Raw genomic sequence first — 25981 nt, 5'->3', positions numbered from 1 at the left:
ATTTTCCTTCACTTTTTGGGAAGATGTTCTGCTGACTCAACTGTCCTTTTATATAAAAGGTACTGGATCACCATCTGCATATCTGAGTGCACAGATAGACTGCTACTCAACTCAGCCATGAGTTTACAGACAAAAATTACTTTGCAACATGAAAAACTCTTTATAATTCTTTGTTAAGAATTACAGGTTGCGATCCATAGGTTTATATTGAAAGCAATAGGAGGAAGTATTTCCTTTTTGTTCAGTTATTTACTTCTTGTGCTTCTGCTTCATAGATTAATCTTTTTGTAAGATTCCATTTTGAACTTAACAGCTGTCAATACATTTTCCATTAAGGATGAGACAGCAGTTAGTGTTCACAGCTGGAAGCTAGTAATCCTGATATATTGGAACTGGAGATGCAGCTATTTGTAACGTTACTCTTAAACGAGGTTAGCACCGAGTTTTCTATGCTCTTGTATAAACCTTTCGCCTTCCCTTGCTGAAGTAAAAAGGATCTTGTATTACTGTAATGTGAACACTACTTAATGCAGTCAATGCAAGCACATCTAACTTTTATAGGACTATGCTGCAATGATTTGCAAGCTGAGTGAGAGTTAATATTCTTCACTATAGCTATAGACAAGTAGTAGACAATGCTAATTAAAAAATTAACTGAATCTTTAAGGTATCTATTGTGTACAGTATGCTTTTACAGCATATTGCAACGTAACTTATGCTACCATTTAGAGAAATGAAAATAAGTGAGGCTTATGTGGTGTCAGTAAACCAAAGTTTCTGCACAGTTCATTAGAAATTCTCATTGAACATGTAGGATTCAGACATAAAAGTGCATTTTTTATCTCTTGCAGTATTCTTTAGCTTTAGGGTAATGTTCTTAAGGAACTTGAAGCTTTCATGGGGATTTCCACCTAGCCTTTATATATTGAGTAGGGATGATGGTTTTAAATCGAATTGTACTGGCCATGGTTTAACAAAAATGTTACATAGGCTTTTTTATTTCTTTTACTTTGCCATTCTCTTATCAGTGTGAAATGAATGTTTTTTCCTCCTGTTGCATCCAGTATCACTTTGTGTGCAGCTTAAATTATTCATTTAATGGCAAAGTTTTACTCACACAGGAAATGCTATTGATTACAAAAGCGTATTGCATTGCAATCAATTTCTTCTGATTGAAGTAAAAACTTTTCCCCGTGAGGATAGTCAAGCCAGGAAACAAGTTGACCAAGGGAGTTGTGCAGTCACCATCTATGGTGTTTTCTATAAGCCAACTAGTTAAAGCCCTAAGCTACCTGATCTGACCTTATAGCTGACCCTGCTTTAAGCAGAGGGTTAGACTAGGTGACTTCCTGAGCTCCTGTCCAATCTGAATTGTTGTATCTCTTATCAGATAGGACTAGAGCCACGTCAGTATTTTAAATCAAGATCACGGGAACAGACTCAGGTATCCAGAGTATAAATGCTAATAATTCTACTGGAAAAAATAGAGTTCACATTTTTTACTGCAAATGTAGGTAAAGCCTGTCTTGCTTGCTAAAAACGGTTTGTGTTTACTGTGTTTTATAAATGCCAAATCCTTATGAAATTTATAATTTTAGTTTAAAGTTAAGTTCTGTCACACCTCAGTGGCAACATGCAAGATACATGTCAAGTAGTTTTTACCATATGGGCAGCAGTATTTTGTCCCCTGTGTTCAATGGATTTGTCCTCTATGCTGCTTCTAATTCTGACCAATAGAAAAGTAGAAAATGATATTTGTCCAAATGCTCTTCACCACAGTGAAATATAAAATGTCGTATTTTAATGAGAATATGGCTTGTATACCAATTAGTTTTTCGACCAGTATTCCATCTGGATGTATTTTTTTTTTTTTTGCTTTGGCAGAAGTTGTGAGATGTCCACTAAAGAGACTATGATGACCATGGGGCTATGCTGAGTGTCGGTTTTCTTTTTCTTCTTTTTTTTTTTTTACCTCCCCCTCCTCAAAAGTGAATATTGTTCTTAGAATCTGAGTGCTGTATTCATGTCACCTAGGTTTGATGACTACAGCATTTTTTCTAATGGTGAGGAACACACAGTACTTCTCTATTTCTATTACATTTATTAACTGGATTGTAAATCAATTTACAGAATTACATGGCTTTTTATATTACATGTTTCTTGGACTAAAATTTTTAAAAATACATTGTCTATTTCACATTTTTCTTTTAGTTTAAATTTTGGGGGAAGTTTTTTGTTTTTAATGATGCTATTTCCTAAGATTCTGTCTGAAGATGTTATGTTCAAACACTTAAAACAACTTGAGCTGCAAATGCATGGATCAATGGGAATTGAGTCTTTTTTCAAAAGCTAAAAAAAGTATTTATCAAGAATAAACCTTTGTGGTGCCTTTCATTTACCCATAATAGTCACGTCCTTGAATTATTTATTAACCTATCTAGAAGCCAAAGGCTATGAAAGTCTCATGATAAATATAGTATGTCTATTTTATATATGCAATTGTAATAATACTGTTTGCATAGAATGAACAATTCTCCTTAAGAACAGATTTTTAGATTTTATGTCATTAAAAATTAATATTTTCATTTGAAATGTACTTTGCAGTTAATAGTTTAGAACAGTATTAATATTTACTAATTAACTTAATAAACTTAATTTAATATTTCAAAAAACTGTGGTAAATCTTGCTCACAGTAAAAGGAAATTAAGGAAAGAGACTGAGGGCATATGCCTGCAAATTTGATTATAAATATATAAATATAATTATATGATTATAAATATATAATATTTGTTCTTATATGATGACAAATTTCCTATTCAAGCTGTTTGTGCTAAGCATAAAGTTTATGATCAAAATACATTAACATATTAAAATGTAGGTCTTAGTTCTCCCTGGGTAACTGTCAGACACTGGACTAACCACATGAAGTTTAACAAACCCCATGAAGTTTAACAAAATCAAGTGCCGGGTCCTGCACCTGGGACGGGGCAACCCTGGCTATACGTGCAGACTGGGCGACGAGACGCTGGAGAGCAGCCCCGCAGAGAGCGATCTGGGGGTTGTGGTTGACAGCAAGTTGAATATGAGCCAGCAGTGTGCCCTGGCAGCCAGGAGGGCCAACCGTATCCTGGGGTGCATCAAGCACGGCATCGCTAGTTGGTCAAGGGAAGTGATTGTCCTGCTCTGCTCTGCACTGGTGTGGCCTCACCTCAAGTACTGTGTGCAGTTCTGGGCACCACAGTACAAAAAGGACATTAAACTGTTGGAGAGTGTCCAGAGGAGGGCGACGAAGATGGTGAAGGGCCTAGAGGGGAAGACATATGAGGAGTGGCTGAGGTCACTGGGCCTGTTCAGCCTGGAGAAGAGGAGGCTGAGGGGGGACCTCATCGGAGTCTACAACTTCCTTGTGAGTGGGAGTAGAGGGGCAGGGGACCTATTCTCCGTAGACACCAGTGATAGGACCCGTGTGAATGGTGTTAAGCTGAGGCAGGGGAAGTTTAGGCTGGACTTCAGGAAGAGGTTCTTCACCGAGAGGGTGGTCGCACACTGGAACAGGCTCCCCAGTGAAGCAGTCACTGCACCGAGCCTGTCTGAATTTAAGAAGTGTTTGGACTGTTCTCTTAGTCACATGGTCTAAACTTTTGGACAGACCTGTGGGGTGCCAGGAGTTGGACTTGATGATCCTTACGGGTCCCTTCCAACTCGGGATATTTTATGATTCTATGATTCTAAATCTTATGTCTTACTCTCTGCTTGAACGTGCAACCTCTTTTTATGCCAGAAATGGAAGTAGTTGCAGCAAATGGCTACCCCAGTTCACAAGGGACCGAAATTATGCTTCTGTGGCTCCTGTTCAAATCAAGAGAAACTGGAAGTGCTTAACCATGGCCAACATTTGAGCCTAACTTTATTTTCTGTGTTTTTGATTTTTTTTTTCTTGATACTAGAAGTAGCATTTTTGACTCAAAATCCATTTGTATACTTTGTACATCAATTAACAAATTCTCACTGAAGTTATTTTCTAAATAGCTTTACTCTTTTAGCAATGGAACATTAAAAATACTATAATTACTGCCCTTTCATCGTTATGAAGTCTTTATTAATTATTGCCAATGCTACAAAACAAAGTGACAACTTAAGGAGACAGACATAAGCTGGTAGACAAACACTGAAGTCAGTCACAGCCCATAGAAGCCAAAGGATAAAAATTCTCACTTCTCCAAAGGTGGAATTTGGAGCTAAATTTGGATATGGATTATTTGGATATTAAAATATGTACCCAGTGCCATTATTTCACCTTTCCTGAAAACAACTTTTTTTTTTAATATTTTTTTACATAGATCCAGAAGTGCTTTTTCCTGACTGTCTTGCAAAAATGAACAATATTATTGAGTTATATATGCATATGAAAACAAGTTTTCCAATATGTTATGAATGGGGAGTGAAAAGGCAAATACACAAATTTCTTTAACTAATAACCTTTTTTTTTTTTTCCATCTTCATCTTGTTTTGTGGTCTCATTGCATTGAGACCTAGTCTGTGTAAAAATTATCTAAAAGATTTTTTTTTTTAAAAAAAAAAAGGTTGTTAACTCTTTAATGGAAATTTGGGATCATCTCTTCTATTTTTTTTTTTGTCATTAATTTTTGAAAGGCAGCAAAACAAGAAGCATCTGGTGCTGTATTAAATACAGTAAATGTTTTCTTTGGCTAAGATTAGTAAACTCTGTAGATCTCATATTAAAAAAAAAAAAGAAAAAAAGGTACAATTATATCTGAAGACTGTTCCTCAAGTCAAGTCATAAATCAGCATCATTTGATTGACTGCTTTGAAGTGTGATAGCATGTCTTGTTTTCAATAAGCCAGAAATGAGTTTGAAGGTTGGACTTTATGATCTTGAAGGTGTTTTCCAACTGAAGTGATTCTGTGATTTAACTTATAATTAAAAAAAAAAAAAATCATTAAAATTGTAGTATTTGATCAAGTTACTAATTCAGTCATGGCAACAGATGCTGAATTTTTTACTTAGACTTTACGAACACTCCATTTAGATAAGCACATGCGATTCCTTTGTTGAATGTCATGCCTTTGCCTATTGGCAAGTGCTTCGGTCTGTCTAGATCCCGTTTGCTGTCAAAAGCAAGCCTTTTGTGTACACAACTAGATGAAACCCTATTTGTACTTAGAAATCTGAGAACATTGTCCTTTTATATATATGTTTATTTATTTATTTATTTATTTTCAATTTGCATGCAGATCTTATTATAAATTATATCACATTACAGTATAAGAAAAAAAAGAGGGGGGGGCTGCTTCCTCTCATGTATTTACTACACAAAGCCTTTGACAGTCTGGCTTTTCTCATATAATCTTAAACATGTGATCATCTTAAATATAAAAACATTCATGTGAACTTGAGAGCAAGTATTTCCCTATAAAGAGACTCATTTATAACTATTTGTCAAATGCATAAGCATAACAAATTGCTATCTCATTTAAAGGAAGATTTAACGATCTCAAAGACTTTCTAAATATAAAGGAAGTAACTTTTTTTGTTCAATTGCCTGCGTAATGGAACTATTTTCTACCTCATCTGTGTTCAACCCTAACAGGCTCCAGTCTGAAACCTTCCCTTTCCCTGATTTTTATTTTTGTTCGGTCTGACAGAGGTACCAGAGGTGATCCCAAGCAAAGGCATTGATCTCTACACATCTGAATTTCAGCCTTGATCCCAGACACGGTTTGGAAACTTTCCATTAGAGCAGCAATAGTTTTAAGTAGATGTGTGTGGTGCAAGTGGCTCAGGTGTGCTACCAAGGCCTACCATCTGCCTCTGCAAGCAGGCCGGAGTGTGGCTGAGGCCTTTCCTCTTAGTAACAGGCAGTTGCCTTATCCCCCTTCCATTCACGTTATTTTACATGTTGCACTAGAAGATGACCTAGTAAAAATTTCTGTTTAAAATATATTTTTTTAGACACACATTTTTATCATGCTGTTACTGTCCTGCTGTAACATAATGCTTTCAGTGGAAGACATTGGAAGTCAACCTAACTGGTATTTCTCTTTTGGCAAGATGGAGGCCAATCAGATCTGCACATGGGAAGTAAAATTAATGCCTGAAAATAAACTCCAAACCAGAAATCCCCCCTGTAGTGTCAAGCAATAGTTACTATTGTGATTTCTTCTCTGTATATGTGTTAAAACACAGAAGTCTATTACAAGGAGTGTAAGGAGAATGCTGGCCTAAAAAGCCTTCTTTGCAAAAAGGATTTATTTTAAATATCATCAATATGCTGGTGTGTCTAAGGTTTAAAATTACAGTGGTGTTTAGAATTCTTCTAACCAAAGTCACATAAATCAGGTAAAATGACAGCCTGGCATTTTAGTGAAGCCAGTTTTTCAGAAATGACTACGCTGTTTGTGCTAATTTCTTGGTTCATGTTACTTAACTGCTTCCCTATGATTTACTGAGGGGCAAGAGGGAGAAGGAGTCATTGGCATTTCATAAAGACACAAAGAACCCTGTTTCTGTTCCTGCCCCCTCCCCCCCAGCCCCCTCAGTCTCTCCAAGTATATATATTAGCAAGCCAAAGAATGATATCATGGCATTTTCGTAGTGAAAGTGTACATTGTTCTTGAGTCTCCCTTCTTTCGCTCTTTGGTCTGTTCCTGGTGGTAGTGTTTTTGTTGTGTGTGGTTTTTTTTGTTTGTTTGTTTTTCTTTAAATCAAATATAGTATTTTTAAAATATCCTGTAGAAAGTCCTACATAAGACAATTCTGAGTATAAGCCCTTATTTGTGAAGGAGTCAATGAAAGCTTGGTCTGCATGTATTGATATTTGTGTTTTATTACCTTAAAGATTCAGGTGTAGTGTAGATACCTTATATAGGGATACCGTGTTACTGGCCTAACTGTAGAACGCATTTTCCAATTAAGAAAAAGTAACAGAAAAGAGGGCTTAGGTGTCCATTGATTTTGTTTTGTTCTTGATCTGATGTAATTTAATTATTTAGTCATGACTTAGGTATTTCCCTTGCAAACAGTGTTTTGAAAAAAAAATTCTCTCTGTAGAGTTAGGTTGGTTCTCAGAGGTTGAAAAAATCTTATCAGTATAGGAAGGCTAGAAACGATGAGTAAACTTGCTGGTAGGTTAAGAGCACTTGAGTATGTGTAGAATAATAGGGGAAAGACCTTTCATTCAATGTCCCTTGTTTCAGTTAGTGAAAAGCATTGCAAAATGTCCATGACGTACTGACTAGGCTTGAATATGCTTCTTCAACTCTGTCTTTTCTCTACTGTGGTTTCAATTTTGTCCAAAAAGCTGGCCTGAGGGTTAAGCCAGATGAGATACCTTCAAGCTCAAAGCTTTATACTGTGTAAAAGGGTGTCAGTGGTATGAAATATTTGCTGTAGGAAATGTGGAGATCAAGTATTTGATCCAGGTCTGGCAATGTAGTTATATCTGCATAAGATGTTTGTCAGTGAATTCTTCTGTGAAGCCAAGAGTCTGGCTCTATTTGGCTTAAAGCCATCAAGTAATTTTTTGCAGATTCTAGTGAAGATTAATATATTGACATTTAATACTTCAGGAATTGTTACATAATATCCCCATTTTGCTAGTAATGAAGTAAAAAATCCAATATAGAAATAAGACTATACTGATGATGAGAGATGATGTTGGTTTAAAATAATAGAAATCCTTAATTTTTACACTATCATTTTCATAAGAGGAGCTCATTCATGTTTCTTAGCTGTTAAAAATTCATACTACCTGCCTGGAAGCTGTTTTGTGCTGCAAATGATCTGGGAAGAATTTCTCAGAACTGATGCTTAGCATTATGGGTGCTAGTCTAATGGAAAGACCTCTGTAACTTTGTCTCTATCTAAGTTTTCTGTTTGGGGTTATTTATCACCATATAGAAATTAAAACTAACAGTCTTATCCTAACAATTACTTTATATTTTCAAGGTTAACCTAATAACAAACTGAGCAATTACTGCAGTTCAGATCAAAGTATAAGGCAGACACTGAGCCGGAATTGCATGTTAGACTGCAGCTTCATTTACAATGTGCATGCTTATATGTTCTTCCAGGTTTAATTCCTGTGTCAGCTGGGTGATCATATGTTTCCATTCCATGCTGTGCTTTGGTGGTGGCGAAGTCTGTAGGCCTGCAGGTTCAGTTTTGAACTTTGTAAGGTAAAGAAGACAAGTTCAAATCTAGAAATACTCCCCTGATTTTTCTTGATGCTTCAGATTCATCAGTCCTTTTCCAATGTTTACCGTAAATTTATTTATTTATTTATTTATTAGTCAATCCCCAATCTGCCAAGTTGATAGATATTTCCATTCTGAGAAATGCTCTTTACCCATCCCAAAGGCATACTTACTGCCCTAACTGGTCCACAGAATGTCTGTGGCTTCAAGTAAGTTGAGTCCAGCTTTTACTACTCCACCTAGGGCGGTCAGCATCTTCTTTGGAGTTGAACCCCAAGGATAAATTAAATATATTGTCTGATCTGAGTATGGCAGCTGACGCTGCCAAATCCCCACCTTAAACAGCAATCTATGAAATCTCATATTTCGATTATTATTTTTCTCTATCACTTTGGTAATAGAGATATTTTTAGATATTTTTAAACTATTCAAGTTAGTGATATTCAGTCTGCTTTTCATACCATTTTGGGGTGTGTATTATCTAAGTCTTTGTTAGACGCCCAGGGAGAATTAAAAGGGATGGCTGTGCCTTTTAGATGTTGCAAATGTAAAAAGGGAAGTTGATTAATTATTCTGGGTTTTGGCACTGAATTGCAAATATTTATTGTCTATGTGCTATTTCCAAATCTAGCCAAACTGTTTTGCAGAACGTATGCATTATAGTGAAAAAAATCAATTAAAATAGTATGTGTGAGGGACACTGTGAAAACAAATATTTGTACACAAGAAATTGGTAGAAATTCATCTGCCCAGTGCCAGTTTGGAAACTGACTTCTCACAAATAGCACCCTTGAAATATGACCTGATTTTTTTTTTTGTTTGTAAGATGCCAATGTGATGTGTTTTCAAGCAGATATGAGATAGAGCTTGAATGATATGAGTTCATTGCTACTACATGGATGCATCAAATTCCACAGTACACATGGAATGATCTTAGTCACCATCTAAATTGTCACGCAGTGGCAATGTATTTCTTTCAGGAATCTGGACTTGAAGAATTTGGCATATAATATTTCATTTGAAAGGAAGCACTAATTCACTTGCAATGTTTAATTTTAACAAGTTACGTTTGTAGAATTTCAGTACATGCTTTCAAGAAGTCAAGAACAGTCACGCTTGATGCTTAGATTATACACAGTTTTATACTAATTTGTTTTCTGAGTGGACTAGTGGGCCATACTAAGATACAGTAAGACTTTCAAAATTTAACAGACCTATAGACTGAACTAAGATTTTTCAGACCTCCAGAACAGTAGTTGCAGTTATGCAATTTGTAGCTAGCCTTACCTATGTTTAGACTGTGAAATAGTTTGTGAAATATATAATAATAATTCACATAATAATGTGGAAAAAAAAACAATTATGCTGATCTATTAAACAAAAAGTACTTACCTGAAGGAAATGGAATGTCAGGATCAAGTATGCAAGGAAATAAGGGCATACTAGATTTGTCTGAAGGTATTTATTTTGTTTGGTAGGAAGATATGTTGCTACCCAGAGAAATCATGGTTAAAAAGCATGCATGCAATAGAATGCTGTTTCTTTCTCCCTCTGTTTGCCCACTCTATCTCCTGCAACACAGGAGTAAATGATGAAAAAAAAAAATTGTTTGTGCTTCTGAGTACCTGAAAAGGGGCTTATGTACTGTAAGACAATGGAGTTACTCAAAGTCAAGCTGTGCACAAATTAGCACAGAGGAAAACACCTCTGTCAGGAGAGTCAGCTCTAAATCAGAATCAAGTTTATATATTAAAAGGAAAAGGATAGAAACTCCAGGATACTCTGTTACAATAATCAGTACCTTTTTGGCAACTAGTACATTTTCCCATTCCAAGATCTTTGCCAGAACCTGAAAAGATCTTTCTTCTGGTATTTGCGGAAAGATATAAAACCGATGAGTGCAAAGAGATCCAACATGCTAGAATATATACAACAGGGGATTTCCATGTGACTAAATATAAGTCCCGTCAGGTTACAGCTGGCGTCTATCAAAACTAAGCTAAATTATATTACTAATGCTAAATTTAGATAATTCATTCCTGTGTCAAGAGAGTTATCGGAGTCCTAAAATCGTTAAATATTCCAAAGAATAGTGCACTGCATGAAAAATGTGTATGCCGTTTGTCTGATTGCTTCTCCCCTTGACCCCATTAGTTCTTTATCTTTACTTCTACACCAAGGAAGTGGCTTTTTTTTTGGTAGCACTTTCAGCACTTAAATGGATATCAGGCTTGGCCCCTGGTCAGCCACTCACGAGTGCAACAAAAACATTGTACAGTAAACTGTCTTAGAACGCATTCCAAAGATAAACTTGGAATTCTGCACAACAAAAGTGATAGTATTACCATGATTTTTCCTGGATCCTTCCCATGGAAAAGTGAGGGTTAGGCACAAAGTTAATATCAAATGTGCAAAGCAGGCATGAAGAGAACAGAAACATCAGAATTTTCTCTTTTATCACCCAAATTTACCAAACCTTGCCAGTTTCATATCCACGTAAACTGTATTATCTTGTGTCAAAACAATTTAAAAAAAATGTTATACATCAAACTAGATGAGACTGATTTCAGCTCAGTTTGACTTGTAGTTAGACAGTCAGCTGAAAAAATATGCCTGGTTGAAAGACAGAAACTCTGATTCAGACTTGTACAGGTTAGAACATGAGAACGATTTGTTCAGGTCCATGAAAACTGAAATCATTGTACTTTGTATGTTCATTTATGTTCTGTAGTGCTGGAGTGATAGTGTAACATTACATACAGGGTGCTGGTAAGCAGGTCCAAAAATGGACATAATGACTGACAAAGTAGTTGTGTGTGAAATGAAATAGTCAGCCTCCGTATGTAAAATCAATACCTTTTTTAAGTTGAAATGCAGATCCTTCATTTCTCTGCAGCATGGAAAACCCATTCTCAGATCAAATGCTTTGGAACTTGGAATCAACATGAGTACAAGTGCTAGTCTGATCCTAGAAAGAAAAGAAAAAAGAGCAAGAAAAGTTGGTACCAGCAAAAAATAATTCAGCCATGTTGCTATATGTTAACTTGTGCTCACCAATGCAACTAAATTACCTCTGACTTGCATTTGGATGACTGTTTTTTAAAGATAAGAGAGTAACTAGATGTGGGTTTCCTGCTTTCACCTGGTATTAGGAGGAGATTTTTTCCACATAACATTCAAGCTAACATTCTCCAACCATTTGTACTGTTCTCTAGTTTGTTGTACACAGTACATAATTTTCTAGGTTTACTTGTGGTCCCACTAAATTTGGACCAAACACTTCCAATGCAAGCTGGAATCACTTGAACTATGGTGGACTTGAATTTAGATATTATACTACAGATTGCGCTTGACCAAATCTTCTCAGTGTCTACAGTCAAGACTGATGATTGCGGTCTCAGATTATTCATTTCTGGTCCATAATATCTTAATTTTATTCTGAGTTACGTATTCCATTCAAACTGATTTAACAATTTTTTACACGTTAGTATAGATTCAGTTCGTTACTTACAATGTTGGTTTCATAGACTTGAACTGACATAATTTCATTCCAACATTGTAACATCATACCCCATAGATTCACACTGACATCACTTTGAAAACTTTGAGAGGATGCTTAGTACTATTTAAAGGAAATTAAGCCTAAATATAAACATTATTGAACTTAGGATACACTAGTTTTCCCCTCATTTGCCCCAGTTGTAAATTAGAAGGTGCTTTAGTGAAACCCACGGAGTTAAACAAATTTATTTCAGGCCTGTTCGTTTAAAAGAATAATCTCTAGATTTAATTCAAGAAAGATCTGATAAACTAATCTGTTTCTAGATACTTTCCAAATGTAATTTTCTTGGTTGTGCATGCAGTTGTATTGATTTAAAAAACAGGAATGGAAGTGAGAGGCAGTTTCCACATCTCTGCGTTTTACTTGGTCACATCTGTGATTGGTTTCATACTTCTGGTGTTGTCCTAAACTGTTCTATATAAAGATGGAATAGAAATCTTGAAACTTTTGTGTTCTTTGTCTGTTGGATCTTATCTAATAGCACATGGACTAAGATTTCTAGCATAACTAAAAATCATAAAACAGAAGGAATCTGAGTTATTCTATAGGTGGCCAACCAGTATCTTGTCTCCTTGGGCCTTGCACTGGTTTTCTTGAGCATCTTACAGAGTCGTGATGGTTCTTCTAAATAAAATCAGCCAGTGGCGATTGTTGGAATGTTATCTTAATATTCTCAGCTTGCACATATTTTAATTGTAAGCCTCTTGTCTCAGTTATAGGTGCCAGTAACCAAAAGATTGTTCTTTGAGATAATTTTCCCACAAAACCTATAGTTGTGACACTTCCAGTGATAGGTCAATGTAAACAATTAGACTGCAGAATAGAGTTGGCAGTGTACTTACCACTGGGGATCTTAGCTTTCTCTCCTCTAGGTAATGTTATTCTCTTGTTGTGTTATTTAATTCCAACATACATATAACTAGAAAATGTTTGTATTTTGACTGTACCACATAAGTAAAGGCCTATTGCAATCTGAAAAGAAATTGAGCTGGAATTTGAAAACAGTGAGAACACTGTGTTACTAAATGAGATAAGGATCCATTTTTATGAATTGGCATTTGGATGAGGTACATCTGATAATTATAGTGCAGAGATCCTCTGGCACTCAGGGCTAAGAAGCATAAATAGTGTGGAAAAAAAGTGGAAGAGATACAAATAGTGTATTTTTCTAAGATAATTGCTGCATATATAGTCACACCTGTGACTAGTGGTGTTCCCCAGGGGTCGGTGCTGGTTCCGGTCCTGTTCAACATCTTCATCGACGACCTTGATGAGGGAATAGTGTCCGCCCTCAGCAAGTACGCCGATGACGCAAAGCTGGGAGGAATGGCTGACACACCAGAAGGCTGTGCTGCCATTCAGCGAGACCTGGACAGGCTGGAGAGATGGGCAGGAAGAAACCAAATGAGGTTTAATAAGAGCAAGTGTAGAGTCCTGCACCTGGGAAGGAACAACCGTACAGACTGGGGTGTGACCTGCTGGAGAGGAGTTCTGAGGAGAAGGACCTGGGGGTCCTGGTGGATGACAGGTTGACCATGAGCCAGCAGTGTGCCCTGGTGGCCAAGAGGGCCAATGGGATCCTGGCGTGCATTAAAAGGAGTGTGGCCAGCAGGTCAAGGGAGGTGATCCTCCCCCTCTACTCTCCCCTAGTCAGGCCTCACCTGGAGGACTGTGTCCAGTTCTGGGCTCCCCGGTACAAAAAAGACAGGAATCTCCTGGAAAGAGTCCAACGGAGGGCCACAAAGATGATACGGGGCCTGGAGCATCTTCCCTATGAGGAAAGGCTGAGAGACCTGGGTCTGTTCAGCCTGGAGAAGAGAAGACTGAGAGGGGATCTTATTAATATTTATAAATACCTGAAGTGTGGGAGACAAAGAGATATGGCCAACCTCTTTTCACTGATTTGTGGGGACAGGACACAGGGTAATGGCCACAAAATGGAACACAGGAAGTTCTGCACCAACATGTGAAAGAACTTCTTCATGGTGAGGGTGACGGAGCACTGGAACAGGCTGCCCAGGGAGGTTTTGGAGTCTCTCTCTGTAGATATTCAAGACCCATCTGGATGCCTGCCTGTGCAGTTTGCTCTAGGGAACCTGCTTTGGCAGGGGGGCTGGACCCGATGATCTCTTGAGGTCCCTTCCAACCCCTACAATTCTGTGATTCTGTGATACGTAAAAAAAAAAAAAAAAAAAAAAAAAAAAAAAAAGGACTGAAATTAATTTAACAGCTGCTAAAATAAGTGTAAATTACCCTAATATTCAGTATAATTAAGTACTGTTAAATATCAGTTGTTAACTACTATCTGATCACTTGCAACATGACAAATAATAGAGGAAATACAGAATACAGTTATCTGCCTGTCATGACCTTTAATCTTAAATGTTGGTCAGCACATGTTCTTTATTTAACCATACTCTGCCTAGCAGGTTTATCAATCTTGGAAGGAATGTTTTCAAAAGAGGAAAAGGATGCCTGGTTGAATGGAGCTGTAGAGGGGGAGCTGTACAAATTTGAAGAGAGTCATCTTCTTAAGTGTTCTGTCCATTCTTTGTTCTTCTGTTCATGTACCCTTCTTTATATGCATGACATAGACTGGATGAGGCAAGAATGTTATCGGTCTGGAGCCCAGAGTAATTATGCAAAGTTTCCTTGTGATAATTATTAAGTGTAGGGTGCTTAATGCAATGTAGTGCGTTCCTGCCACTCATCGAAGGAAGGAGGTGGCAGAAATGTTCCCATGAGAGAGAGCATGAGTGGGAGGAGATGGGATTACAGCTCCTGCTACACTACACCATGGGGGGAAGCAATCGGAGGCCAAGGCTTCTCTTTGTGAATCAGAACTTCTTGGAAGAGCGTCAGAATAGATCTTTTTCAGTATATTAGGAATTATTTACATGTCTATAGAGCGAGATTGTGCCACTGAGACTTTTGCACAAATCATAGAATCATTTGGGTTGGAAAAGACTTCTAAGCTCATCGAGTCCAACCTTTAACCTAGTACTTTTAGGGTGTGAGTTAGCTGTATGTCAGCTGCTCCATGAGTATTCACACACAGGCTTTCACCTTAGGGTAAATGTTAAGCAATTGTCCCTGCTGCACTGGTAATAAAATGATATTGCACCTATATGAGGAATATTCTGGCATCACAGTGTGAAGAGACTGTGACAAGAACTATTCCCTGTATTCTTCTCCTTGTCCTTTTGGAGTACTGGATTGCCAGGGGCGCTCATAAAGAGAAGGCTTGCACCCTTATCCATTTCTGTACTTGTTCCTCTGCAATTCCATTATTTGGCAGCTTTCAAATTTTCTTGCCTGTAATGCAGAGAACAGACTTCCCTAAAGCTATAGGTTATGGAAAGTGAAGAAAAAAAGCACCCTATAGAGGAAAGATGGAGGAAACATGGATGGGTTAAATAATTGCAATGTAACCTACCCTTAAATGTGATGCAAGTACCTGGTGGTGTTTACTAATTCTTGTTGCCATTAGAAGAGATTTTGAAAGCAATATCTTCAATGTAGCTACACTTTAATGAGTCTTTTTCATAGAGAGGAGTATAAAGGAATAGTATCCTTCTAACAGAGCATATTGTTAAGTGTATTTAATGATAGGACCAGACAATTACATGTAACCTTTTGAATTAGTCGGAATAAAGGCCCCATGAATTTCTTTACATCTCTCTTCTAGGATCACTAAGCAACCAAGGACAAATGGCTTTATATCTGCATGGCATATTGTATTGCTTTTAAAAGCTTTTTAAATGAACATTAGTTCTTTGGCACAGGAATAAATGCATTGTAAGCGTATTACAGCTCTTCTTGAATCACTTCTGTTTTTTGACACGATATCCCCAGGCCAGTGTAAGTGACATGGCTGAGGCTTCCATTGCTTTAGTAAACTTCAGAACCACCATCACTGAAAAGCATTGTGTTTTGTTGTTCCAAGGCTATTTTTTGTTGTTGTTGTTACAGTTTTGTGGGGTTTTTGTTTGTCTGTGTGATTTTTTTTAATTATAAGTAGCTGTCACAGAGAGACAGGGTCTGAGTGTATACTGAAATCGTGCTCTATAGTTGCTGCATCTTTGGAGACGTGGGCAACTAGATATCTATAAGCACAGTCCAGTTTCATCTGAAAACTTTCAGTAAGGAGCCACTCTTTCCTATGAGGATGGTGAGGCACTGATACAGGCTGCCCAGAGAAGCTGTGGATGCCCCATCCCTGGAGGTGTTCAAGGCCAGGTTGGATGGGGCTCTGACCAACCTGGTCTGGTGGGAGGTGTCCCTGTCCATGGCAGGGGGTTGGAATTAATTGATCCTTAAGTGTTGCTCCCAACCCAAGCATTATATTATTCTATAATAATGCATGTGTTACCTGCAAATGTTGAAACTGTTTTTAGTTTCTGTTACAGCTCCCCTGTGTTGACTGGTTTACAGCAGTTATTAGAAACTCCAGTTTCGGACAGAGACATTTTATCTGTATATATTCAGATGCCATATCTTTGAATCACTTGCAATTTAGTACACAGAAGAAATAAGTTGTTACGCTCAGCCTAGGGACTCGAAGCATAGAATTCAAGTATATTTACTTGCTAAAGGTCATGCAAGAGATGTGTATGAGAACTTATAATAAAACCTAGATCTCTCACATAAATTTGAGGAAGTGAAATGGTATCATAGCTGTTGTATATTACTTATTGCTATGAGTTGTGTCAGATACCCCATGCCTCTACCATCCCTGAAGGTAATGCCATGAAGAGTTAAGAAGTCTGAGTAATAAAAGTATTATTGAATTTTTCATTAAAAAAAAAAAAGGGAATTTCCACATTTGAACATGTATATTCTGTGAATTTCCAGGAAAAAATGCATATCTTATTGGTATTCTTTTTCTGGGGCCCTCACTGCAGAGTGCTTTGTAGATTTTTTATTTGTTTGGTTGGCTGTTTTTGAGTGTTATCGCTGCTTTCCTAGGAAATGATATAATGAAATAACTTCCTATGTACATTTCCAAGGCAATGTCACCTCAATACCTCAAGACTGGATGCGATGCAGAGATGTTGCTAGAGGCAGAAGCAGACATTGGGGTTGTGAGAACATCCATTGGTACAGCAGCGAGCTTCTCATGGTGGATGAAGCCAGATACACAGCAGGAGCTGTTGGCATCTGCTTCATGTTCTAGTACAACGGTTCTGCTGTGGTGATTGGCACTTGTGAGATAATTCAGATTGTGGATATAGGAAGAGAGAAGTAATCTTTTTTTCTTTTTTTTTTTTTTTTTTTTCCAAAAATTTCTTTGAGCTAAAGGTAAACTTGAATGGAAACTGAAAATAGGGACATGAATATCCTTTCAGATGCCTGTACTGGAAACAATAGCTCTGTATTCTGGTTTAAATCCAGAGACTAGTTTTTCCTGTGTTTCCAGTCACGAGATAGAAATGCTATCCTCTTTTCCATCCTGGAAGTATACAATCTTTGTGGTCTCTATCTCAGAGCTAAGATAGAGGATGTGTTTCCACCACCTCCTTTCTTGAGTCTATCAAAACACCTCAGGCTGTTGTCTTTCCTTTAGCTTACTTCATAGCATCATGCCAAACAAGGAGGCTACTAATACCAAGTGGGCTCATAGGCTGATGAAAATTATCTAAAGCCAAGGTGCCTGTTATGCTGATCAGTGCAGAAGACTGCTACTGTGTCAAATATTTTTAAGTTCTTTCCAAAGATCGGTCTGCTAACATAAAATACATGGCATTCAGTTTCTTTTAATATTTCAGTGTCTGGAAATTATTTGTTTTCCTTTACTTTCATTATGCAAGCAAGTGAAGAAGTTTTAACTATCCTTTGTGAGATCCTCACTGATTCTGAACTTGATTATGGTATTTGTCTGCCTCCTTGTGATTTTCTTTATAATTGCAAACCTGATGTGTAAGTATTTTTCTTTTAATAGGCCATGCTAAACAACTGAGAACAATTGACTCCAGGAATCTCATTTTTAATTTATTACTCAGAAACATGTAAGAGTGATGCCTTTGAGAGACTCATTAATGAACAGATGAGTGTGATCCCATACTTAGTCATCATGTTTTTTCTTTGTGTAAGCAATAGCTAATGCTATCATACCTTCCCGTTGCTGACTAGGTTTTAAATCTTGTGACTAAGATGCTATCCTGAAAGTGACTTCATCTTGTGCATGGCTTATTGCTGCTCCAGACAACAACAGTTTCTATTATAAGTCATGTTATTTTTGTAGCACGGGATGTACAGCTCTGAAAAGTAGCTCTTCCATTATAAAAGAAAAGAGGATTAAAAGGTTAGACTCAGATATAACTTAGAAATAAAATCTGAGAATTCTGAATAAATTGTTGTTATACATCTGCTTGTTTAAATGTTAGGAAGGAGTGGTGATATTCTTACAAAACTTCTGTTTGCAATATAAGAAAATGGGACAGTTCTGTTTCCTAATTTCATTAACATTTTGTGTTCTCATTTTATTCTGCAGTGGAGTCTGCAGGGCAAAAATCAGGTCTGTCATGCTAGCCACTGTAAAAACTGCTGGCACCATAAAAACTCATACTAAAAGCTGATTCTGTTCAGATTTTCAGATGATCAGATTGGATGAAATAAATGGATGTGTAGTAAGAGAAAAAAGCATGTGTTAATGGACTTAATTTCTCAAGGTTGTGGAGAAGGTCAGTCATATAAACCTGAAAAATGACCAATCACGTACCCAGTCCTTGATCCTTACTGGCTTACTGAACTGTTTGCATATGAGGTCTGTAGCAGCTCAGAAAGTCACCAAGAAGAGATGTTTAAAATCACCAGGTACTGGGATTTTGTTTTCATGTTGGGGTTTGTGGTTTGGGTTTTTCCTTCCAAAATATTATGACTTCGGGCTTAACACATTAAACTGAAATACTAACAGTCAACTTGAGAACATCAGCATACCTATCTCAATTGAAATTATTATTGAATGCTGGGTAATACCTTAAACAGAATTTTAACACTTATGGGTCATGATTCTTACCACTAAGGAAGCTGGCAGCATCTTGTTTTCAAGAGGAAGTGAAAGATGGGCATATTATTTTTCAACACTGGATGGTTTCAACTGGAAGAAAATCCAGACATTCAAACAGGAAGGGAATTAGGGGACCCAAGTTATGGGGAGTTGTATGGACTTCTTCTAGATGCTGGTGGTTGAAAATAGTCTCTAGCAAATCGAAGTCCATTTGAAATGCAACTCAACCTAACATTGATTGAATTAAGATAACAGATTTCACCCCCTGGCTCTGAGTTGTTAGTGTTCATGAACACTTTATATCAGTAGTTCTGTGTGATAGGTAAAATAGAATTACAGATACTGAAAGCTTTCTTTCAGCAAAAATAAAAATGTTCAGATACTTTACTCAGATGTTGTCTGCACAAGGAATTTCCAGTCTCCACAACAAATCTGATTGTCATATGCCTTTGTGGAGCAAATGATTTATAATGAAATTTTCCTTCTGTTTCCTCCACACCTGTGAGAAACCACCTTCCACTTGGGTGTTTTTCAGTACTTAGCACGTGCTCCTGCTGTAATATTGCTTCTGAAAGGATCCTTATAGGCTTACTATCTGTAGAAGTCTGGGTTTCTGACTGTGAATCTTGTCTTGTCCACTGAGTAAAGCAGTGCTTTGGGAAAAATAGCCTACGGTCACTTCCATGACAAATATTACAAAGGTCACAGCTACAGGAAAGTTATTGCTGGGTGTGCTGTATTGATATCTCTGAGGATAGGGTTGCCCAATGAAGGAATCAAATCAAACATTTTACCTCCAGTTTCTGCATTAATCTTGCATAAAGTACAGCAAAGTAGCTGTTTGAAGCAATTTGAAATGTTAAGCGTTCCAAGCAGAGTTAGAGTACTGTAAAGGTTGCTGCAGTTGGATGTACGTGATAATTCAAATCAATCTTCTAGACTTGTAACGTGTCTGTGTCACTTACCATATGCACATCACTTCCATGGGCAGGCATTGAGAAGTCTGTAGAAGAAGCTTTTTAATTATCATTATTATCAGCTTGCAGGAATTATTTTATTTTATTTGGCTTTTTTGAGGCTGTTATTCAGAAATTAGGAGAGACAGAACGAGTCTTGAGAAAATAGCTAGAAAACAGATGGCACTTTAGGGTTCAAAAGAACATTTTCATGTACTTCTGCAATGCTGTAACACGAGTGTGTTCACAAGCTACCCACGCACATTTGCATGGTGTAATCCTAGATTCACTAAATTCAGTGGCAAAATCTAAACTGATAATCACTCTGTGCATGAATGTGTATTCACACTGTGTAAATGACTTAATATACTGAATGGAATGTAAAATTGGAGAATCTTAATAGTCTGGGTAAAATTAATTCCTTTTGTATTTATAGAGGTTTCTGTTTTAAATTCGTGCACTGCTTATGAGCCTAGCTCGTATTTTTATTTCTTATTAGAAACTCATTCTGAGTAGTATCTCGCTGCTCCAATATGTGATTACAGTGGTATTCCTTGAGGGGTAAGAACTTACTTAGATTGAGGAAGTGAAAACAAATTGTCCCCTTAGCTATTTGTTTTCAAGAGAGACTTTGCAAGACTCAAAATGTGTAGCTATCTGCATCTACAGAACAGAAACATCAGCTATCTACAATTAAGAGGAATCAAAAGTATTTTTGATTCAAAGGTAAAAGTAGACTTTTTCTTCTTTTTAATCAGTCACTCGTAGATTTATTTTGGCAGCGTCATGCTTATGTTTTTGAAATGTTTTTTTGACAGTCTTCCACTCCCCCCTTGTTTGATCTTAGCGCATCTGGTTTTCCATGTCTGCATCCAGAGACAGCATTTGCCAGTTTGTACTTTTTTTTTTTTTCACTTAATCTCATAAACTCTGCCTGATTTCTTCTTCCATATTTAATGTTTGCCGTATCGTCTCTTCTCCTGAACGTTGCATAAAATAGATGTTATGAGTCAGTTCTCTAGCTGGAAGCAGCTAGATTTCTTTTAAACGTCCCACATTTCAGTTGATAGGAAATAGGTCTGCTTTGTGGTTGGCCCCCACATAAAAGTCTGGAGGGGAAGCAGTAAGAAACTGTTGACATCATTGCCTTCATAATCAACCAGGTGCAGGGGCTTGGAAGTGCACAGTCCCTTCACCTCCAAATGCCATTCTGAACATGACTACCGCAACTAATTAATTCTCCACAACGTTACTGCTCCTTGCCCAAGAAAGAAAAGCTTCCACTTGTCAGAAATTCACTTGTCTTTTAATGAATAAACAAGTGTGTTTACTTCTATCTGCATCTGAGTCATTTCTCACACACAAAGTGCTCGCCTACGCAGGATTCTTTTTCAAACAGCAGCCAAGGTCTAGTGTTAATTAGACACCAAACGCATACTATTCCCAAATTCTATAAAATTGTGTCAGACAGAAATAAAAAGTAAAGTTTGAGGGAAAGTTTAATCAAGAATGAGAATCCCAAATGTCCAAACCCGCATGTTACTTGTATCAGTGCACATGCAAAAATGTATCTTGGTTTCAGTTAGTCAGGCATACTTGGAGCAAGTCTGTTATACTTTGAAAACAGAAATATGCTTCATTACGTGCAACGTTTGTTCTACAGGCAATACTTTAATTTGACCTCCACCAGTGTCATCAAAATTTTTCTCTTTTCTTTTTTCTTTTTTTTTTTTTTTTTGTAAAAATGTTTTATGCAACTTTGCCTTTTACTTAACCTCCAGAGCTCATTGGAGGCCGTGCAACTTAGCTGTCTATGCCATTCAGGATTTCCATGGTTGTGGTTTCAACTTCTGAACCAATTCCTGGCCTTTTCAGGTATATGAAAATTGGCTAAACTCTTGTTCTGTTACTATCTAGAGCTTTGCAAACAAGACTGGCTCCCTGTGTGTATATTCAATCCAGAGCTGAACCAGTGGAACAAGCAATTTGCTTCATTAGTTTCCAGCCACATGCAGTAGTGTTTTGTGCCATTATACTGACCGTATCGGCTTAACTCCTTGCCAAGAATAAATAGAAGGGGAAAGCTGCATTTCCACAATGTGAAAGAGGAAAAACTCCAGTTTTCTCACTTGATTATTTCTTTTGCAGAAGCTGAGATGCCATTTCATGGATTCCAGGTATCTTTTATAATAGAATGGCTGGGGAAATGCTACTTTGTCAAGACTGGACCTCTTCAATAATCAACTGTTTGTTCCTCAATGCCTCAGGCCTAATGAGATCTTTCTGTTCATTTCACCATGCAAGTGGACCCTTCTTCTTCCCTACCCCATTCCAATAAAATTCTCTGTCCCTCTGACACCACCTTCCATATATGTCTCTGTGTGTGCCTCAGGTTCTGATGCCAGGTATTATGTGGAATTCCCTTGATCTTGCTCCATAGTTTCAGTCTCTGATTTCTTTTCAAATCATGACGTTAACTAAAAATAATCTTTTTTGCTAGATCCTGTAATTATTGGTACAGCATTGTCAGTCACATTTCTAGTTTGTCCTCCGAGTCATTACGTTGTTGTTCAATAATTTCAATAATTTATTTTAGTTACCCCTAAGTCTCTCTTTCTGTCTTTTAATATTCCATATCTAACATCAGTACAGGGCTTCATTGTGCTGCTTGATTCTTGGATTCTTGCTTACTGTTAGAGGCCTCTTAAAAATAAACTTTGCTTCCCGTGGCTCTTACATATTACTGTCTGTAGTGTTACACTGGGTGTTTCTAGGTCACCTGTTTGTTATTGGCTCAGTCATCCTTATGTCCTGGGCTTCCTGCCCTCCCGTGCTGTCACGAGGCTGTCATTTGCCATTCTCTTCCTTAAGTGGAGGTCACAGTCCTAGCTGTTCCCCTCAGACTGTACGAAACTTTAGTCATGTAGCATCCTATTAATTCTGTCTTCTTAGACACCCTACATATTTGTGCTCAAATATGTTTCCTGGATTGTTTAAAGTCTTTATACAGTGTCCGCTTTCAGCAAATGCATATTGTAAAACCAGTTTGTAACTAAGAAGCTACTTCAACTTTTCCACATGTACCTCCACTAGGGAAAAGCTCTAGAAACAGACAGTGTATTAAATCTTTCCCTTTGGTATTGGGTTTCTATCCCTACTACACTCCAGCTTGCTGAGCTGTGACTACATGTAAATGATTGTTTTCATTTCATATTGCTGTGGTGCTTGGTGAGGAGGATTTGCCTTCTGCATAAACTATAACAAAGGAGCAACATTTAGCTCTATGTGAGGACAAAAGGCAAAGAATTGAGATACTGGTTAGCACTGTCCCCAGATTTTTAAAGGGTTATACATATTTCATTTGCCTTCCCCTTAAGCAGCTAGGATAAAGAATTTACAGTCGTGTACGAATTTTATGTTACTTAAGCAGTGTTAGAATGTTTTAACTTTCTTGAGCAGGTGACCAGATAATATAGGTCATACCTACAAGTTATGTTAATATGCGAAGACTTTATATTTGAGCTACTGCAGTCTGATTTGAGTTGAATCACTAGACACTCATTTCTGTCTTAGCAGTTTCTGTCATAGCAGGATGCAGATGTGTTCAGTTCCCATCTGAATCATCAGCCCTGTGCTGAAAATGTGACATCTTATAACAGTGTTTCATAAGTCCTATAAAGAAACAGTTTTGACTGATAATAACGTTTAACAACGTGTATAAGTATTGGAAAAATCAATTGAAAAGTGGTGAGGTGGAAATCTCAAGTGAGGTCCACAGATCCTCTAGCAGGAACTTGCAAATGAAATTAAAAAGGTTTTGAAAAGGAACTGAGTCCTTTGGGGAAAAGGTGTTCTTGTTTCAGGTCACCTTTAGTTGTGCTTCTTTTGCTTAATTTTTTTTTTTAATTTTTATTTATTTTTTGGCATTTATTTATTCTTGTGTTTTTTTGGCAGATGGAAGCATTAGCCAAATGGACAGTTGATAAATGAACAGTAATGTCAGTCTAGAAAAATGAGAAATCACCACAAAAGCAAAATGACTGTCTGATCAATTAAGTAAGGACGAGTTAGGTGAAAGCGATTCAGTTTGTATTTTAAAAGAAGAGAAATCTCTGCAGTGTGATTTAGTGAAGTAAGAAAGTTGATGCTATTATACATCTCTTCATACAAATATCTGTGAGATTAAAAGGGGAATGAGAGGGCTCCTTTTTAAGGGGGTGGATTTAATTAACAAAGGACATAGTGCATACAGTTTTAAAGCCCTTATCCTTAGGGCTTTTCAGAAAAGAAAAAAATCACTCATATTAGCAAAAGGTTCAGGTTTAGATTTCAGAAGAACACAACCCAAAATACATTTTGAGAAGTTGGCTAAATTCCCATTGTGTTCAGTAGGAACTGGATCAGTCACTTAATGAAAACGTTGTGTAACTGGTCTTATTCGGTTTTATTAGACTTCGCTATGTTTCCCTTGAGACCTTTTGGTGCATATGTTAGTTAATCTGCTAGGAGACCAGGAGTTTACTTAGGTATCTCACATGGATCATTTTAATATCAGTGCTTAAGTATTTTGAAGCTTGCAAGCATTATGCTTTAAGTATTGTTCATGAGTCTTCTGGCTTTGTGGCATAATGTTTCAAACACCTTTTCTTTTTCTACTTGCAGATTGGCATTTTCAGGTAGAGGTGGAACAATCTTAAGAATTCAACTTCTGTGATCCCAGAAAACCCTGTGAGCAAGGGAGGGTACATAAAGAAGATAGTTAAATAATTTAATACCCCCCTTTTCTACACAATATTGAAAAAATCCGATAGAGCTCTGCCTTCCAAAACTTCCTCAGTCAGACTGACAAAGGCCAAATTGGCAGGATCATTTTGAGGAGTGAGCGTAAATCATTGTTCAGGCTAGCCAAGCTCTGATCTTTTCTCTAAGCACCAAAAAGAAAACAGGTGTTTTACAATTAGGCATTGGCTCTTAGCATTGACACCATCAGCCATTTTACGAAACCTGTGAAGAGCTACATGTTTCAGGTCAGTTCTGGAAAAGCGAAGTGTAAGTAAGAAAATCTCCAAGTACTGCTCACCCAGATTCATTGCATTCTGTGACAAATTTTCACTTTATTAATTCCCGGTTCGATCCTTTCTAAAAATAATAATAAATGGCTAATTTTTTCAATGACAAATGGAAAAAGATACAAAGCTGTACTAATCTTGAGACTGAATAGGAGACAAGACTATATCTGTTATTGAGCCAGCTTTCAAAATGTGGAGAGTCAATCTTCTTTATTTTTTTGTACATTTAAACATTTCCTTTTCTACTTTATCATAGAATCTGTTAATAGATTTAAATGTAAATAAAAAGTGTAAAATAATAATTCTTTCAAGCTGCAACGCTGTCTGTGACAGAGGACATTATTAATTAACACTATTATCTCATTCTTATTGCTGAAGAATAAATAACATGCTACTAACGTGAATCTGATATGTATATCTGAAGCAGTTTGGAGTTAAATACGGTAAATGGTACCAAAATATGTCACTGTGCCCTAAATTCTTATTTGTTATGTGATACTGGACAATCCTGCAGTATATATAGTGAAAGATAGTGCTTGTCTTAAAAATGTTCCTGAACATCTTACTAACACTGAACCGCTAGCATTCCTTCTTCTGTCTTCAGCACTCTGATATAAAAACAGTTCTTGGCTAGGAGAATGTATGGAAATTAGTACTCAGCTCAGTTTTGGAGAAAGATTCACTTAGTAGATTATAACTTCTAAAGAGGTAAGGATAAGCTTAAAATCACTGTCTTGACTTTGGGTGACCTCCTGAATTAAGGTCCTGTCTTCAGAGAGAAAAGTCTGTAGTCTTCTCTGATAAATTTTGGCTGAGTGATCTTAGAGCCAAATTTTGAGAAGAAGAAAAGCAGATGCTTGTGCATTTTCTGTTTTATACTACTGAAACATTTTCTGAAACATTTTCTGTTACATGCTACTCACCTTTAGGTTGACTTTTGGGTACTTGCACATGCAAGTGATTATTTAGATGCCTTCTGTATACAAACTTTGCTTGATCTTTTGATCTAAAACAAACTTTGTACAAATGACTCAGCGAATTACAGGAGGCTTCTGATCTGTCATTGTAAGGCCTGGTCTATATGTACTGTAATTAAATGGTTAGAAGGCTCCATCGGTGTGAGCCTCTATGGCTGCGTCACCTGGAAAATCCATCAGGCTTCAGTGT

The 25981-nt window shown here is 37.1% G+C and overlaps 1 protein-coding gene across 7 annotated transcripts in view; it reads left to right on the top strand.

Moving 5' to 3' along the window:
- GAS2 (growth arrest specific 2) overlaps nucleotides 1–25981 on the top strand; it is a 92295-nt gene that overhangs the window by 58935 nt on the left and 7379 nt on the right. The window contains exon 8 of one of the 7 annotated variants that reach the window (XM_066997458.1): nucleotides 21894–21922. The exons of the other annotated variants lie outside the window; for them this stretch is intronic. Coding sequence (XP_066853559.1) covers nucleotides 21894–21922 — 29 coding nt within the window. The remainder of the gene's footprint in view (nucleotides 1–21893; nucleotides 21923–25981) is intronic. 7 annotated transcript variants of the gene reach the window in all.

The sequence above is a fragment of the Anser cygnoides genome, chromosome 5 (genome assembly GCF_040182565.1).
Source record: "Anser cygnoides isolate HZ-2024a breed goose chromosome 5, Taihu_goose_T2T_genome, whole genome shotgun sequence".
NCBI classification, from domain to species: domain Eukaryota; kingdom Metazoa; phylum Chordata; class Aves; order Anseriformes; family Anatidae; genus Anser; species Anser cygnoides.
Note: the sequence above shows the minus strand (reverse complement) of the source record. Positions and strands in the feature narration are given on the sequence as shown.